The sequence below is a fragment of the Toxorhynchites rutilus genome, chromosome 3 (genome assembly GCF_029784135.1).
Source record: "Toxorhynchites rutilus septentrionalis strain SRP chromosome 3, ASM2978413v1, whole genome shotgun sequence".
Lineage (NCBI taxonomy): Eukaryota > Metazoa > Arthropoda > Insecta > Diptera > Culicidae > Toxorhynchites > Toxorhynchites rutilus.
The window spans coordinates 138,779,109-138,796,382 of record NC_073746.1 but is presented as its reverse complement, the minus strand read 5'-3'; the positions used below and the strand labels follow the sequence as shown (position 1 = coordinate 138,796,382).

Genomic DNA, 17,274 nt, shown 5'->3' with positions numbered 1-17,274 from the left:
ATGCAGCGCCGCTCAAACACTTTTTCCAAAGCGAGCCAAATTTCTCTTGGTGTCGTTTTGTCCTGCACATATTCCAGCATACTGTCATGTATTCGCAAAATGAGAACCGATTTACACCGCCGTTCCTTTTTCTGACGTTTTTCCACCAGCTTTTGCTTCGCCTGGCGAACGGCGTCAGTGTCCTCCTGTTTCATCTGTTTCATCAAGCAACTCATGTTCTTCGAGCACTACTTGAATCCGGAACATCCACGACGCGAAGTTCGAACCGTCAAACAACGGAACGCGAACGACTTCCAGCTGCTTTTCCATTTCGACACAACACTTTCGCTAATGTACACTCCCGACGCACACGCAAACTGGGCCCATAACCTGTTAAGATATGGGATTTCGGATGGACATCAAATACACGAAAAGTTAAAACGTACAACTGTTTCACGAATGGCTGCCGATGGCGTCAAAAACAAAACGTCAAACATACAGCTTACAGCAGGGCTGGGCATGAATACCCGTGACTGAAATTGTCTCTCATCAGTTTCCTACCAAGGATTTTTCTGGATGTACACCTTTATGTCGTACAAATGGACATACTTCATGTTTGTTTAATAAATAACACGAAACAAATTAAAATATAATGGTCGGTTATCACTCAACTCAGAGATACCATCAAATGTCCTTTTACAGTCATCGTAGCTTTCCATCATTCCCACCGATACCACCTGTCGATTACTTGTATGCCGTGTCTATGTTTTGGGAGTTGATTTACGTTATTGACTGATTTTAGATGTGCGAAGCGTTAGGCCTGTCAGCATAGAACAAGATACGAAACATTGAATCGATATAAGATGATTCGTGGTAGGTCTATAGGACTATATAGAATTCCCACCTACCAGGACAAAATACTAACCGATTCAAACGTGAAAATCAAACGCGCCTAAGCTTCAGTAACCCACAAGAAAAGGCCCGGGAGAGCGCTCTGAATCGTTCGCACTCTTGAGATTAATTCCTTTTGAGAACAAATACTACTATCAATATCAATTTGAAATAGAGTACTAGTAGTAATAACTAAAGCGTAAAATTTGATAAGATCACAACAACATCGATTCGGTTTATTTCATAAGCAAACATCGAGAATTTAACGGTGATTTTGAGCCGTCAATTAGAACATTGATCCATTTCTTAATAATAATGAAGCCTGAGTTGTGTTGATAAGTGGTTGACCGCATGGTGCATTTTGATTCAAAGAAAATTGAACTAAAATCACAAGATAAGTCGTTGCTGCGCCAATGAGCTGAAAATAAACAAACATTATTTTCTTTCTTCGAACGAAAATAGTGGAACTGTTTACGTACAGTGAATAGAAGAGTGAAATCTAGATTGAAAAATCCGTATGCCGTAAAAGTAACTTTCCGGTGCGTTAATTGTAAGGAAAGATGTGATAACTGCACGGGGTGATACATCATTATTAGTTATTGATGGTGAGATTCACTAATTTTAGGTTACCTGTCTAGTCAACTCCTCATCATAGTTATTCGCATTGATCAGCTTATGGACATTGACAGCAATTTTTTCATTCTGCAAAGAAAAAAATGTTGCCCCTATAATTTTGGATGATCATAAAAAGCAATGAGACGGACTTAACATCAAATATTTTAGAAATCTTAAAATTCAATAAATTTATAGGTCAGAAATTTTAGTTGGCGGTCCAGAGAGGGTAATGTGATTTTGTAATTATAAACATGCTGAAATATCGTAGTATATTATTTTCTATTCAAAACTGCTTCTGTTTATAATTTCACGAGTCACGGGTGTTTCAACACTTGCTGATCCCACTGTCACTCCCTACAAAGCGCACAGTGTTCACATTTTTCACCAAACCGATAGTTCTTTATGGCCACGTATCATCTGGAGCTTTGTGAAGGTCGAGTACCGAGGATGATCTTCGGACTCGGTTGTTGCATGTTGGGTAGCAAGATGCGGGATGGTTCGAGTAAATACAGAAGGAATGATAACCGTGAGGATTGAGGACATAGGGGGAAAAGTTGGGAACTAGATTTATTTTAACAACACGTGATTTAGGATAATGAAAAATGTAGAGGAAACATAAATTTCGATATCACTGGTTTCATACCTCATTGAATGCCGCACTACTGATGTAAACTATCTTCAATATTCCGAATGCGTGAATGATCCCTTGGTAGAAGAAAAACATGATAAATTGTAATTTGGAGAGCGATTTGTATGAAGAACCATCACTGAATATGATCTCGAGAATATAGTACGCATCAAACAGGGCTACCAAGAATGTAATGGCAACAATTGCGAGCATTTGTAGTCTGAAGTATTCCTCAACATTGTTGCACGCATCACACAGTTCGTCCTGTATTCTGGATACATGACAGATCACTTCTATCAGACTGAGGTTGGTGTTCGATGAAACCGACGGCACTCTGGAGGCTTCCGTTACTTTTATTACATCTTTATTTTTCTTCATTGATTTATAGCTGATATATTGTTTGTTCCTTGAATCTCGTATCAATTTCTTGAGTGCTTTATTCAGCAAATAATACCGATGCCTTGCCTGATTCACTAGGCAAAGGAACAGAATGATGATCAGCGAAATCATAGTATAAGGGAGAAAAAATGATATCCAAGCCGTAATACACGGATATAGATTTGATATGTTTAAAATTGTTACAGAAACCACACAGTATGCAGCTAATAGAATAATTTCCATTATAACGATTCCATAGTTATACATAAGACAATATTTGTAGTTCATTTCAACACCGATCTGCTTGAAATGATGGTCCGTTTCTGCCACAGAATTGAACGCATATATCAATCTATTTCGCTGGAAAATGCTGTACAGAAACGTGATGATGAGAGCAACGATTCCGCTAAATATTTGCAACAAATTTCCCAGCGAGCTGATGTCGTCACTGAAAAAATATTTTATGACACTATCCCGTTTCATTATTACAATTACATAGCACGCAATAAAGAGAACTACGTTGAGGCAAGTATTTATGTATCCAAACTTCGAACATTTAAGAACAGTTTTGGTTCCTTCTTTGCTTGCCGTGAATGGCGTCATGCCACAAAGAAAAGTAGTCCGAAGTACCGGTTTTTGAGACTCGTAAAAATTATCCGAGTTCCACATTGAACTTGGCCAACCACCCGCCATTTTTCTACACAATTAACGCGTCCAGGTAGATTGAACCTGTCCGGTTAACCGCCGCGTGTGGACTGTTATTCTGTAAAGCTTCTTCAGTGGCTTGAGTAGCGGTTATCCGGTGTTATGTATTTTTAATGACGCGAGCTTTCCGCGCTATATGCTGATGATCACGGTCTATTCGTGACCGGTGACGCAAGGCCCCCATTTCGAATTAAAAACCAGCGGAAGGGTTCGATCCGAATACACATAGCGATATCGAGCAAATGAACACACTTGTTGTTTGCCTAGTAAATAACACGAAGCACATTAGGATATAATGGACGGTTATACACACCACTCAGAGATACCATCAAATGTCCTTTTTCCCAGTCATCGTAGCTATTCGTTACTTCCACCGATACTACCTGTTGATTACTCGTATGCCGTGCTTTTAACGCTTTGTGAGTCGATTTACGTTATTTGCTGAATATAATGTGTAGAATGAGAATGCATAACGTTAGGCGCTTCAACATAAAGCAAGAGGCGAAACATAAGATTTATGCTACAAACTCATTTATGCTAGAAATCAATTAATGCTAGCGTTAAAATCATAAAGGCGCAACTGATATTTTGGTAGATACTGAAATTTCAGTATTATCGACTTCTAAACTTCTCTAAACTTAATTGTAATTCAATTTTGATTCTAGCCAAATGTTTTCTATGATTCTGAACACTATATTATTTGAACTTTTTTCTATCACTAAAACAACTTAAAAATATGAATTACCCAAATTACAACATTTATTTCCATTCTAATTCGGTCACGAAAGGAAAATAAACAAAGCCCGAGTCACGAAAACGTTTGATCCTTCTCTGGGAGAAGCGTTTGGCAACATGGGAAAAACGTACAGCATGGGGAAAAAGCTGCAAGAACTTTTTTTCAAGCGAAATGCACTTGAAAAACAAATCAGATTGAGTCCGCATAACCCAGCTTTCAAACATTCACGTTTTCTTACTAAGCGAACGCTTGTGGGTCTAATCGCAGAACTCTTCATTGGTTGATTGCCCTTTGACCCTTTACAACTATCTTTTACTACACTGCGTTTCACAACTATAGAACCACTCATTTTTTTTTGAGTTTCCAGAAGTCGGTTGAATTAAATATACAATGTATGATGCAACAACTATTTCCATTTAAAAGACTGGCCACTTGAACTTTATTGTTGTGTACAGGCGCGAAACATTCAAAAAACAAAAATTCCAGTGTTTCATAACTATAGAACCCAATGGGAAAACTCTCACTCCTTAACTTAACTGCTGTTTTAAGGCGTCGTGCACAATTTACGTAACGCTAAAAATGAGGTTTTTGGACACCCTCCCCTCCCCTATGTAACAAAAAGTAACGCATGACTAACCCCCTCCCCCTTATGTTACGTAACGTAAGTCTGTACACAAATCCAATTTGACATTTGAAAATTTTTTAGCCTTTTTTAAGTAATGAGAATATCAACATATAAAAATCAGATATCTTCAGAAGTCGGAATCAAATGTCCAGACGGAAGTTCTTTATATGCAAGTAGTGACTCCAGAAGAACTTTCGTCAAGTTCATAGAATTTGGAACAAGCCGAGACGAAAAATTAATGTTCACATCTGTTGGGATTGGTGCTTTAAAACCATATGGCGTTTAGCTGAGAAAAACATGGACTAGTATAAATTAATGCTGATTTACACAAGAATAACTACTCCTTCGTTCAATGCAGCAGCTCCTGTCGATACATTTCACTACTTGCAAAACGTCTTTATGTGACGAGCAAACCACTAGGCTTAATATCGTACTAATTCCGCTTCGTCGATTTGGGAGTTTGCGGATTTCATATATTCTGCTTTGACGGGATATCCATCGATCGCTAGGTTATTCCACAAATCAGCTAACGATTCCCCTGCATACTAAAAATGTTTTGTTTCCAATTCCAGGTTCTTAGTTTTGAGTTTTTCATCCAAGTGAGATCTCTTATGATCACGAAGATGTATTTAACCAACCGGGAATGTGGGACAATCCGACTTTCAATTCAGTTGAATGCACTGCGTGCTGGAGAATTGGTAGCAACTAATATTGCATCAAGATTCTATCGATAGATCGAAAATATCTATGACCTTTTTGAAACAAGGGTTCTCGTCTGGTCCTCCATACACATTAATTATGGCTACTGGCTTGATTATTCTTTGGCACCGAATAATCTCGAATTCAGGCAGCTCGCACACACTTTGAAAAACAAGCCCATGAGAAAATGCGTTCGAAGAACAGTCCCTTCTTGTACAAACTGCAATGTTATAGGAACACTGCATAGAACTATTTCAGCATAATCGAGATGCCTTAGCTTTATTTAAGCTTAAGTTTTCCAGCCATGACAAAATCATGATTTGGTAGATTAACACGTTCGTCGCCCAAATCAGCGGATAAATTATTAAATGAAGATCAAACTTAGTTTGAGGACAACTTTTACATGATCTAGCAATATTTTATTTAATTTGAAGATGAATTGACAATAATAACACATTCCAAAGTCATATTATATGGGTTTCGCAAAAAGCTACAGGACAAATCATCCGCACTAAAAATTAATAAAAAGTATATTATAAACATTATAATGGTATGGTTATAATTTCATTATTTTTCTACATATCCTATAGTTACACTTAGGTGCCTATTCTTCTTCAAAAGGACGCCATTTTGTCAAAACACATGTGAATCTTTACTGATTCAGAATCTGTTCGATTTTTTAGTTTCAGATAACCAGAAGGGCTGGAATCGTTTACCCCATGGCACATATTTTTTTAACCCCCTCACTTCTTCAGCTTTTAATTATTCAAATTATGAATGTTTTATTCCGTTCAATTTTAGTTTTATTGTAACAAGATAGATAAACAAATAATGATATAATAGATAGTAAAAATATTTTCTGTTTTATTTTTTCGGAGCTCGAAACAACGTCCGAAATTCGTGCTTCTACACTAGAATACCCCCTTAAGCGGTGCCTGCTTACTGCCCATTACAACACGTGCTTTATCATCTTGGCTCAATAAACACATCTCTTTCGGTCTCAGAATCGAAGTTAGAGGCGCATGAATTTATCCAGGAATAAAAATGGAATTTTGTTACGATCACGGCTACCCCGCCTCCCCCCTATGTCACATTAAGTAACGAAACCTCGACCCCCCTCCCCACCCTACTCGCGTTACGTAATTTGTGCACGACGCCTTACATCAAAAACAATGTGATAATTGGGTAATTTGGCATCAATTCATAATATCCGGAAAGTGATGGCATGGTTTATTGGATAGGGACTTCAGATTCTGGACTGGTCAGTTTGTTTACCAGATCAAAACCCTGTCAAAAACTTATGAGGAGTGATCTTACGAATAGTAGATGCAGCTTACAAGCAGTATGAGTGATTTGAAGAGCTCAAACGAGCAATATCGAGTGTATCTGCGTAGAACGAGATACACACTACAACAGGGTGCAGCTTGGTCAAAACCACACCGAATGGGTTATTTGAACTGATTGAGAACTAAAGATGACCCATGAATTAGAAACATATTGTAATTCATGTGAAATTGACTTTAATTTTGCAAAGGAGTGAGAGTTTACCCATCTGGCTCTATAGTTATGAAACACTGGAATTTTAGTTTTTTGAATGTTTCGCGCCTGGACACAACAATAAAGTTCAAATGGCCAGACTTTTAAATGAAGATACTTGTTATATCCTACACTATATACTTCAATTCAATCGACTTCTTACATATCTTTGGAAACTCAGAAAAATGAGTGGTTCTATAGTTATGAAACGCAGTGTATAAATTTTTCTAGTAGAGCAATTCCGAATGAATTCGACAAATGACAAAACTTGAGCATTTTTGATTCGAATGAAAGTTTGTATTCCGTTTTTTTCCGTTGGAAGGAAATATGAGTTTTCCACAGAATTTCGACCCAATTGTAACTTTTGAAAAGGGCGTATTGATTTTAGTAAAAGAAATCATTGATAATTTATATCTCAAAAACTATGAGTCGTACCGAAATAGTGTCTTAGAAAGAGATATAGAGTATTGATGTTTAAACGTGAAAAAAATGTACACTGAGAAAAAAATGAGTACTCTTTCTTTATTTACAAGAAAACGTTAAAACTTGTTTTCAAAATCTGCATTTTTAGGACACTTTCATTTGACATTGCACAGTACTTCTACCAAAACTCGTCTTATACCAAAAAAATATTTTCAGACACAATTCTTATTCAAGATTCTTCAATCACTTGCAAATAACACGTTTCTCCATGTGTGGAATACATGTTTGATACAGAAAATATGATAGTTAAAAGACAGATCAAATCGAAGGTACCTTCCTCGGGTTTTGTGCTTACAAACACATTTGGCGATCGATTTTTATTTACAGGGTTCGAATACACTTTAAAATTGTGTTACAAAAATAAAATACAAGATTTTCTGCCTCAATTTTTATTGAGGCAATGTATGACTAACTTGAGACGTTTCTCAAAAGAATCGCACGTGGCACGCACCAGGTCCATCGGCATCTCGTCTCAGATCTTGAAAATGAGCTTCTTAAATTGGTCCATAGTGCTCACTTCTGCTTGGCCAGCATGTACGACCATATATAAAAGTCCAGGAGATTAAGGTTCGGGGAGTTGGGAGGTCACAAGGTTTCGAGAAAATCAGTCAAATTCTCCTGACACCACGCTTGGACGATATTCGTCGTGTGGGCCGGAGCGTCGTCGTTTTGAAAGGCGTAATGAGGTCCCGAAGTGTCGGGGCCACAACCCTCTCCAGAACCTCGGTCTTATAGTAGGCGGCGTTGATTTTCACTTTTTTCTCGATAAACACCAGCGGAAGCTTTCCACGCCTGGATACGGTCCTCCAAACCATCACCGACGCGACGCTCTGGAATCGCGAGATGTTTATGTGGGACGGGGGAATACGCCCACACACCCACAGCCGATCATTTTGGACATTATGCGGCACGAAAGTATCAGTTTCGCTCTGTCCAGCCTCTTCTTCGTTGTAGCCTTCGTTTTTCCGTGAACCTTGCGTTTCTTATACGGCTTGTATTCCAGGTCCTTCGTTATGATGGTATGGGCAGCCCCGATCGACACATCCAGGTCAGCCGCGGTCTTCCGGATCGAGAGATTAGTTTTTCGACAAACCCGCTCCCTCACCACCATGATGACTGCTGGCGTGCCGAACGCGGCCACCCTGATCTTGCACGGTCCTTGGCCGAGCCGGTCTCCCGGTACCGATGGATGGTGATATAGATGAAATTCCGCTTGACCCCCGTGGGATTTGAACCACCGGAATATGTCGCCGGGTCGCTCACCTATCGCAAACAACTTTACTTGTCGTGCTAGAGGCGACCTGGCATCCTTCAGAGACCTTCTATAGTTAGAAACAATGGGCCTGATTCTCGAATACACTTCGGCCCTGATTCTCGAATACACTTCACGGTGGAAACGAAATGAACGGCACGCCATTGAACTACGTTTTACGAGTTAGTGAAGTGTCGAAGATAATGATGTGCTCAGGCAGAATAAGCACTTTTCAAATAAAAAATCATTAATGAAAATTATCTTCTTCGTATCAAACTGGTATTCAATGTGAGTGGAAAACTTTGTTTTCTTCATGTGATATAATAATCCCATACAAAAATCTCATCTGAAGATAATTTGATATTATAATGATAAATTTAGTGGGAAACTAATCTCGCATCCAGATGTCGACACCGTACCGTTGTCATCGCCAATGCGTTTCATACCTTTCCACCGTGAAGAGTATTCGTAGTGTATTCGAGAATCAGGCCCTTCGAATACACTTCACGGTGGAAACGGAATGAAACGTATCCGCGATGACAACGGTACGATGTCCCACTAAACTTATCATTATAATATCAAATTATCTTCAGATAAAATTTTTGTATGAGATTATTATATCACATGAAGAAAACAAAGTTTTCCACTCACATTAAATACCAGTTTGATACGAAGAAGTTAATTTTCATTAATGACTTTTTATTTGAAAATTGCTCATTCTGCCTGAAAACTCATTATCTTCTTCTTCTTTTTGGCTTTAAGAGGGTTTAAACTTTTCAGTTCATTCGCCTCTATACAAACTCATTATTACCTTCGACACTTCACTAACTCGTAAAACGTAGTTCAATGGCGTGCCGTTTATTTCGTTTCCCCCGTGAAGTGTATTCGAGAATCAGGCCCAATGTCACTGGGAACGTTAGTACCATTCAAGAACGGGGTAACACGGACAGGTGGTTAATTTGCATAGTTACATTTTGAATTTCAAATTCTGTTAATGAGAAGCCGTTTTACACGTTATTCTTTGATATTTAAACCACCCTAAGACAATGAATACTGATCAAAAGTTGAAAAGGTAAACAAAAACTGAAAAAATTACTGATGGTTCTATTTCAGTTTGTGAGTTAACAGAAAATTAATATTAGATATGAACAGCAAAGTAAATTAATTTGTGAATGGAAAATCAAAATTCCCCCACTATATGCCCATGATACCCGCATCGACAAAAATGTACTACTTTTCGATCTGTTTTAATTTCATCACTTCTTTGTAAAACATTTGGCGGATTAATTCGAAAAACCAGAATATAGAATTGTACGAAACTGCATTTAAGCAAAGATATACATACCCCGTTCGATTTTGGTAACCGTGCCAAAAACGGACGGGTTTTTTCATAATTTTGAGTAGTTAAAAATATCTAGGAATCAGTAAAAAATTACATGATGCGAATATTTTAGTTCTTGCTCTCCTCGGGTACACTATGGTATAGATGGTGTTGAAGTGTATTTTATGATGTGCAGTAGTGTTTAATAAGTTTTAACTGCAGTAAATTCGCATATTTTTATTTCGGCTTCTTCGTGCATGTCGTATGTTTTTTTCGTAACTAGTTCGCTATATTTGTGTATATCCGAGCGTATCGCAGTGATAGTACCACCATACACGCATGATGAGCTAAGTTTTTTTTTCAGCATATATTCTTATAAATTTCTTTACATAATCTTTTAAATTGAGATATTGAATGAAAATTTATCTCTCGGTTACCTTTTCAGGTTACAAAAAGAAACGTCGCGATAGGAGTCCCATTAAAAGTACGTCCGATGGTTAACGGAATTCTATCGGTTACCTTCTCAAGTTTCCTAAAGTTAACTCTCCGCCATCGCGACTGCAGTCCGATAAAAGTACGCGCGATAAATAATAGAACATATTAACGTTCCAATTAGTTTCACGAGTTTTCCTTCGCAGGATACACAAAGAGAATTTTTACCGCAAAAGATAATACAAGCGAAGAACACAGTCAGTTTTAGAGAGTTTAAAAGAATTTTCTCGGTGACCTTCTCAGTTTAAGAATAAATCGTCGATTAGAGGAATATTAAAAGCGTTTCTTAGCTACCTTTTCAGGTTGCCAAAAATAACTTTGGTCTCCGTGATTGAATAAAAATATATGTTTTTTATGACCTTCTTAGGTCAGGAAACATATCTATGTACTACGCACGATGAATAACGAAATGCATGACCGGTTCGATAAGAATGTATATTTTCTCATTTCGCCGAATAGTTGAGAGTTCGCGTTTTTCGAATCACACCACTTACCGCAGTGAATCCTGATTTTTCTTAACCATTCCCACTAACAACTTTCCCTTTCTTGATAAACGCTAGGAAACCACGTTATAGAGGCGACTTTTCTGGCGTTCGGACGGGGAATATCATACTAACATTCCTTCCCTTCCCCTGGTGACTGTTAGGACGTGGCCGGCGTCGTTATTGACCATTTAAAGCTTGAATCACCGAAAATTGCACAACGAGAGTGATTTGCTAGTCCCAAGCGTCATTCTGTGTGTTCTTTGTGCAATTTGGTTGGTTCAGCTCAATCACGGAGAGCAACTACGAATTGTACAGTCTACCCAAGCTCAAGCTCCTCGGATACACTATGGTATACAGTGAAGAGTCCATTGATCCGAGGTTCAAGATGACAAAATATGGAATAACCTTATGACATGCGCAAATGCTACGGGTACTTACAAATTGCCGTTCAAATTCCTGTTGAATATATCGCCTCGAAAAATGCATGGACGACGTTTCACGAGTTTCGAAATCGCACTTTCGCACCAAATTTTCGAAAATTTTCCAGTAGAGTGGGAATCGAACCAAAGGCCGTTTTCCTTCTGGACAATTGTACTGCCCATAATTTCCAACATGTGCTGATTTCGGATGACGGCTTGATAGAGGTAAAGCTTTTACCGCCAAACGTGACCCTTTACTATAGCCCATGGACCAACAGGTCATTCAAATTACCAAAACAAAATACCGAGAAAAATGACATCTTGAAATCGCCAATAAGTTTGACTTTAAGCAACGGATTAAGAAAATCAACCTTAACGATGTTTCTTTCTGACTGCATGAAGCATGGATGGATGTCTCTGAAACAGTGATTCAACGACCTTGGAAAAATATAGACTGGATAGTTGTAAATGCTGCACGAAGACGACGTTCCTTTGCGTATATTGTTCAATTCTCAGATGGACATTGACGCAGTTGAAACAACGGAATACACCGAGGAAGAATTTTGCGTTGATGAATACTCAGACGCAAAAATTATCGCTCTGGTACTGATTAAGGACGAAAAAAGGCTGAGACAGCATAGACGAAGAAGGAGATGACGAACATTTCTTGGATAAACAAGGAGACGAAGATTCGATTTTGATGGACATCGTACTTCTCATAACTTGCTGCGATGCAGCATACACGGATTAACAATTTCAGGTACGAGACGTTTGTATTTGTTGAGATGTGTACCTCGATGAATGCGTGGTGGCAGGATGCAAAACCGCAGGGGCAGCACTTTGTGGTTTCCATCGACCTTTACCTTCAGAAAGTAACATTCCAATGATACCAAAAGGGAAACAACGGATTGCCAATAGGTTGGGGGCACATGCAGATGAGGTCCGAAATGTCCTATGCACCTATTATGTTTACCAATTGACTACTTCTTGCATTCCAAGTTGTTAGAGTTCAATGATAGAGACCGATAGAGCCGGGAGTATTCCGGAGTATTCGGAACGCAACAGGAACGGGTTCGTATCTGGTCTATGACGATCTAGATACAAGGCATGACCACCAATGGGCTAGTTTTTAAATTCCGAGTAATTAAAGGCGTCACATGATGGGCATAGTAGGATACTATTAATTAAGTACTATTTTTATCTTGCCCATTATATTACCGGAACATGTTCCGACCATATTCCGGAACCAGTTGACCGATTCCAGCCATTTATATTGACAACATAAAGGATTATATTATCTTTCTTTTGTTGAGCTTAAATTGGTTGAAGAAAGGATGAAAAACTAAAAACCAAAATCGAACCGTGCCAAAAACGAAACGTGCCAAAAATTAAACGGGGTCTGTAATTAAAATTCTTCTTAACATGTCCGTATTACCTTTACCTCCCCTACTCGCACGGTCATAACATCGAGAAGTCATTCAAGTTGTGAGATACATGAACCCAAAGGTCATCGTACAGAAACCTGTGAAACGCTCCTCGATTGTAAGTTCCGAAAGCTGTAGTGGAAAGTGGTCCTGACCCGACCCCCTAAATTGGAACGGCCATTCATCACATAAAATTATCGTTTTTGGCGACCTCGGCATTGTGATGAATACTATGACTATTAAATTATGTTTTATACAGGTCGATGCGGTTCATGAGTGCTAAAAATGGGAAAACAAAGATCAAATCGGAAGTCCCTTTTTTCGACACCTTTAAAAATGGTGATACTGAACCGATCTTCAGGAACGGAAATGAAAACGAAACTAAATGTATCGTCAACGCTCAACGCTTAACGCTCAACACTTAACGCTCAACACTTAACACTTATCGCTCAACTCCCAACTATCGATCAACCCTGAACACTCAACGGTCAACGCTGAACGCTCAACAATCGTTCTTGACTGTGCGGATACGCTTCAATAACATCGTGTGAGTACCGCTCTCTTCAAATTGACAGTTTCATAAAACATTTGATACGTCTCATAGATTCGTACCGGTGTCAATACAATACGGTAATCTGGTTCGTCGATATGATGGCTCGGATGCTCTAACATATTCGGTGATTCACTTATTGAAGGGTTCAGGTCGATTTGGCTGAGGAATCGCTCAAGACAGTCGTTTGGCTCTTAGATCTCCATCGGAAAAATCCCCACTAAATGTAACCATCCTTTTGAGTCACTGATTGGCAGAATGATGATGATGATGTTGGATTAAAGAGGCTTTAAACTTTTCAGTTCATTCGCCTCTAGATTGGCAGAAATTCCAAACATTGCTATTTATACACTGCAATTGATCATGCGGTTAAATAAAAGCATTATTAACACGTTCGTTACCCAACTCGATACGGCTATGTATTTAGCGTACTTTTATTTGCGAATAAATTATCAAGTGAAGGTGAAACATTGTTTGTATACAACTTTTACATGATCTAGACATTTTTTTTTCTCAATTTTAATTTAATAGAAACTATAGAAGAAACATGATATTTCTATGGTTTTGATTTTATGATTTTTCTACATATCCTAAATTTATATTTCTTTTCAATTTGAACGAGTAAAGTGTCACCAGTATCTGGGTGACGGAACGACGAACGTGTTAATCTGCCTCACTGGAGGGGAACAACGGAGGTTCATGAATGAACTTGCCGGGACACCCTAGGTTAGAGTTTTCGAAGATTCATTGGAAATTTTGAAGAGCATTCCGTGCATGACATTTTTTGGAACCTGTTGTAGATTGAAATCTTGAGTTGAGTTAAGGTTGAGTAGGTAGTTGCACAGTGCTTTTGCTTCGAATTTGCACGCTGAAACATGTCTCAAGGTTGTAAAATGGTATGACAATGTTTTTTTAATATTGTGATTCTTCTTGGTGGCTTTTTAGATTTTATGCGTACAACCCACTTGTGATAAATTCTACTGAAATTGTTACGGGTGATTTTCTCAGACGAGAAAAAGTTCAACCTGGACGGACCAGATGGATATAACGTCTATTGGCAAGATTTTCGCAAGGATTTCTCTCTAAAAGAAATTTTGGGGGAGAATCTGTCAAAGTTTGGGGAGCATTTTGTGAGTCCGGAAAACTAGAACTTCACACTGAATGAATAGTTCTGAGTACATTAAACTTCTTGAAGCCGGTTTGCTACTAATGATTCACACTAGGGTTCGGCAAAGTCATATTCAACTGAGGATAGTCAGCGGACTATAAAGAAAGTCGCCTTCGTATTCAATTTGAAATGAGTATTGGCTTCTTCTAGCAGTTTCTCCGTCAACATTCGTTGGTTTGAGTTCACGATGGGTAGACAATAAACCGTTCGTTAATGGTGTAACTACTTTTTGCATCAGAAATCAAGTTTTCGTTTCACTTTATATGGACGTAAAAATAAGATTGTGTACGCGGGTAACATCAGTTATCCTTGCTCTCAACGCTCGTCAATTCATTTAAGTCAATTCACGTTATGTTGAACGCGAATGTCGAAGTAGTCCTAGTCGAAGCTTCTGAGAGGAGAGTCGATTTTCATGTTAAATCTTCGAAGATTTCGGGCCCTGATTCACCGAAGTGCAAAGCTTGTCCAGCAAAACAAAACAAAATGCCAGAATTCTTACCAGTTCTGAAACCATACCAGTACTGCAACGATTAAAAATCAAATCAATTTTCTATATAGTAACAGGCTGATAAGCAAAGAGTTATAAAAAATGTTGAAAAAAATGTTTGAAAACAAAAAGTATAAAAATATACACACTAAACTAAATATTTAGTGGAACTATCAGTTTCCTACTTTTCTTTCGAAGTTCATTCTGGCTAGTCTTATGTCGTTCTCGCCATTTCCTGTAGTTCCCGTCGTGATTAGCATGTCCTAGAAAATTTACGGTTCGAATGGTAAATATGCAAATAACCAATATCCGTTTGCAGCGAAATAGTTAAGGGTGCCATACACTGTTTGCCCGGAGGTTAAATACATGATATTTCTTTGACAGATGAAGTTTGGTTTGATATTTGTACAAACACTATTTTGTTTGCAACACTTTTCAATTTTCAACAGGGGCAAACAATGTCATACATCGAACATGGAAATAATCGACTAGAATATTTAAGGTAACCTAACCATATACCGACAGGTTCGAAGAACAGACCGAAAAAATATTGTAGGCATCCAATAATTGAATATTTGTTTGTCGTGTTTTGTGTCGAATATATTTGAATACGTTGACCAAATTCTATCTGTCAAAAAGAGACAAATATTCGGCTCCGGTCAAACAGTGTATGCGCACCCGCATTAATGTGGCATATAAATCTGGGATGCTTCCTTCGCGTGACGTGAATAAATTGTAATGGCTTATTAGATATCATGGACTGCTTTCGAAGTGAATGGTCACACAATCCCTAGATCTTTGTCTTCATCAACAGTTAACAGTAATGCACCCTTCTTCGAAGTGGAGATCAGTTGCACAAACAGCGGGGAGAAACCTAACATGTTGATGGAATATTGATCATTGAATATGGCGGACATACCACGCATCAGTAAGAGAGGACATGTGAGAAAAAATGTAACAACGCTATGAGATCCTTTTGATCGGTGTTCATATTTCGACACACAGCAAATAAACGGTTCTACACTGGGGTCATATACTTACTTCTTTAACTGCTGAATTGCTCCAGTAGACAATTTTGATCACTCCAACGACGTATACGACAGCTTGATAGAGGAAAAAAGCAACAAATTGCGCCTTACTGAAGGGCCAGTGCGTAAAGCTATCGGCGATAATCGTCTCCAGAATGTAGTACGAATCGAACACCGATATCACGAAGGAAATCGTCACAATGGCTAACATTTGAACACTGAAGTAGTCCTCAACGCCGTTGCACGCGTCGCAGAGTTCGCCCTGAATTATAGCAACTTGATTGATTACCTCCGGCATGTGGCGATTGTTGTTCCAGAATGTCGAGGATATTCTCAGAGGCTTCCTGAACTGCTTAACTTCTTCGTCTTTCCGCTTCCCATTATTCGTCGCAACCTGCTTTTCCGTGCTGATTTCTCTTAGGGTTTGGAGAATTTTATTCAACAGATAGAACCGATGTTTCACCTGGTTAACCAGACAAATAAACAGCACGGTAACCATTGACATCATGAGGAACGGGTAGAAGTACGAAACCCATGCTGTGATGCAAGGATATACACCCGAACTGCTTAAAATTAATACGGATACCACACAGTATGTTAAATGGACACAAATTTGTACGCCTATGATCAGGTAGTTAAATTTGAGAGTGCTCTTGTAATCCGTCTCAACTCCGATCTCCCTGAAATGTTCGTCGGTTTTAGCAACGGAGTGGAATGCGTGTATCAGTTTATTTCGCTGTACGATACTGTAGATGAAGGTCATCACAAGTGCCGATAATCCGATCAACATTTGCAGAACATCCCCAAGTGTGCTGATTTCGGTACTGAACATATGCCCATTGACACTCTCCCACTTGTATAATGCGATCACATAACACGAACAGAAGATGACCGCATTGATGCTTGAATTTATGTATCCAAACAAGGTACATTCCAAAACCGATCCAGAGGGCCTACATATCACTGTGAAGGGCGTCATTCCCATTAGAAACGTGGTCCTCAGTATGGGTCTTTGTGCTGCGTAGAAATTTTTTGGATTCCACAGCTTGCGAAGCCGTTCTAGGGCCATCTTTCCAGCACAATTTACTGCAAAACGTTCGTTCCGATGTAATACAACTTTTCTCATCAACCATCACGCCAGGACTGCCGATGGATAGTTCTTCATTTCTTATTCTGGTGAAATCTTTTATGGCGTTTTTTTATATACAGTATTTGCAATGGCGCGGACGCCTCGAACCATATAGTGCTGATAGTATCGTGAGCTGCCACGGTGATTAAATCATCCGTTTTCACCATTCATAGGCTCTGCGTAACCCCAAAGGAGTTGGCAGGAGGTGAAAAAAAACTTGTTTGCCTGCTAAATGGCACGGTAC

General features: G+C 38.8%; 1 protein-coding gene across 1 annotated transcript; it reads right to left on the bottom strand.

The window, feature by feature from the left end:
- Nucleotides 1–1,156: 1,156 nt before the first annotated feature.
- Nucleotides 1,157–16,995, bottom strand: LOC129773520 (putative gustatory receptor 28b). The gene is made up of 4 exons (XM_055777134.1): nt 15,915–16,995; nt 1,501–1,572; nt 1,350–1,439; nt 1,157–1,288 (listed from the first exon to the last, which is right to left on the bottom strand). Exons 1-4 carry the CDS (start codon nt 16,968–16,970, stop codon nt 1,157–1,159), a joined length of 1,350 nt encoding a protein of 449 aa, XP_055633109.1. The 5' UTR covers nt 16,971–16,995.
- Nucleotides 16,996–17,274: the final 279 nt, after the last annotated feature.

What these genes read in the sequence shown, in the direction of transcription:
- LOC129773520 (XM_055777134.1), bottom strand. Translation starts at nt 16,970, where the DNA reads ATGGCCCTAGAACGGCTTCGCAAGCTGTGGAATCCAAAAAATTTCTAC. An exon ending in GCAATTCAGCAGTTAAAGAA is followed by an intron (nt 1,573 to 15,914) that starts GTAAGTATATGA and finishes TTTTCTTTGCAG; the next exon opens with AATGAAAAAATTGCTGTCAA. An exon ending in ATGAGGAGTTGACTAGACAG is followed by an intron (nt 1,440 to 1,500) that starts GTAACCTAAAAT and finishes CACCCCGTGCAG; the next exon opens with TTATCACATCTTTCCTTACA.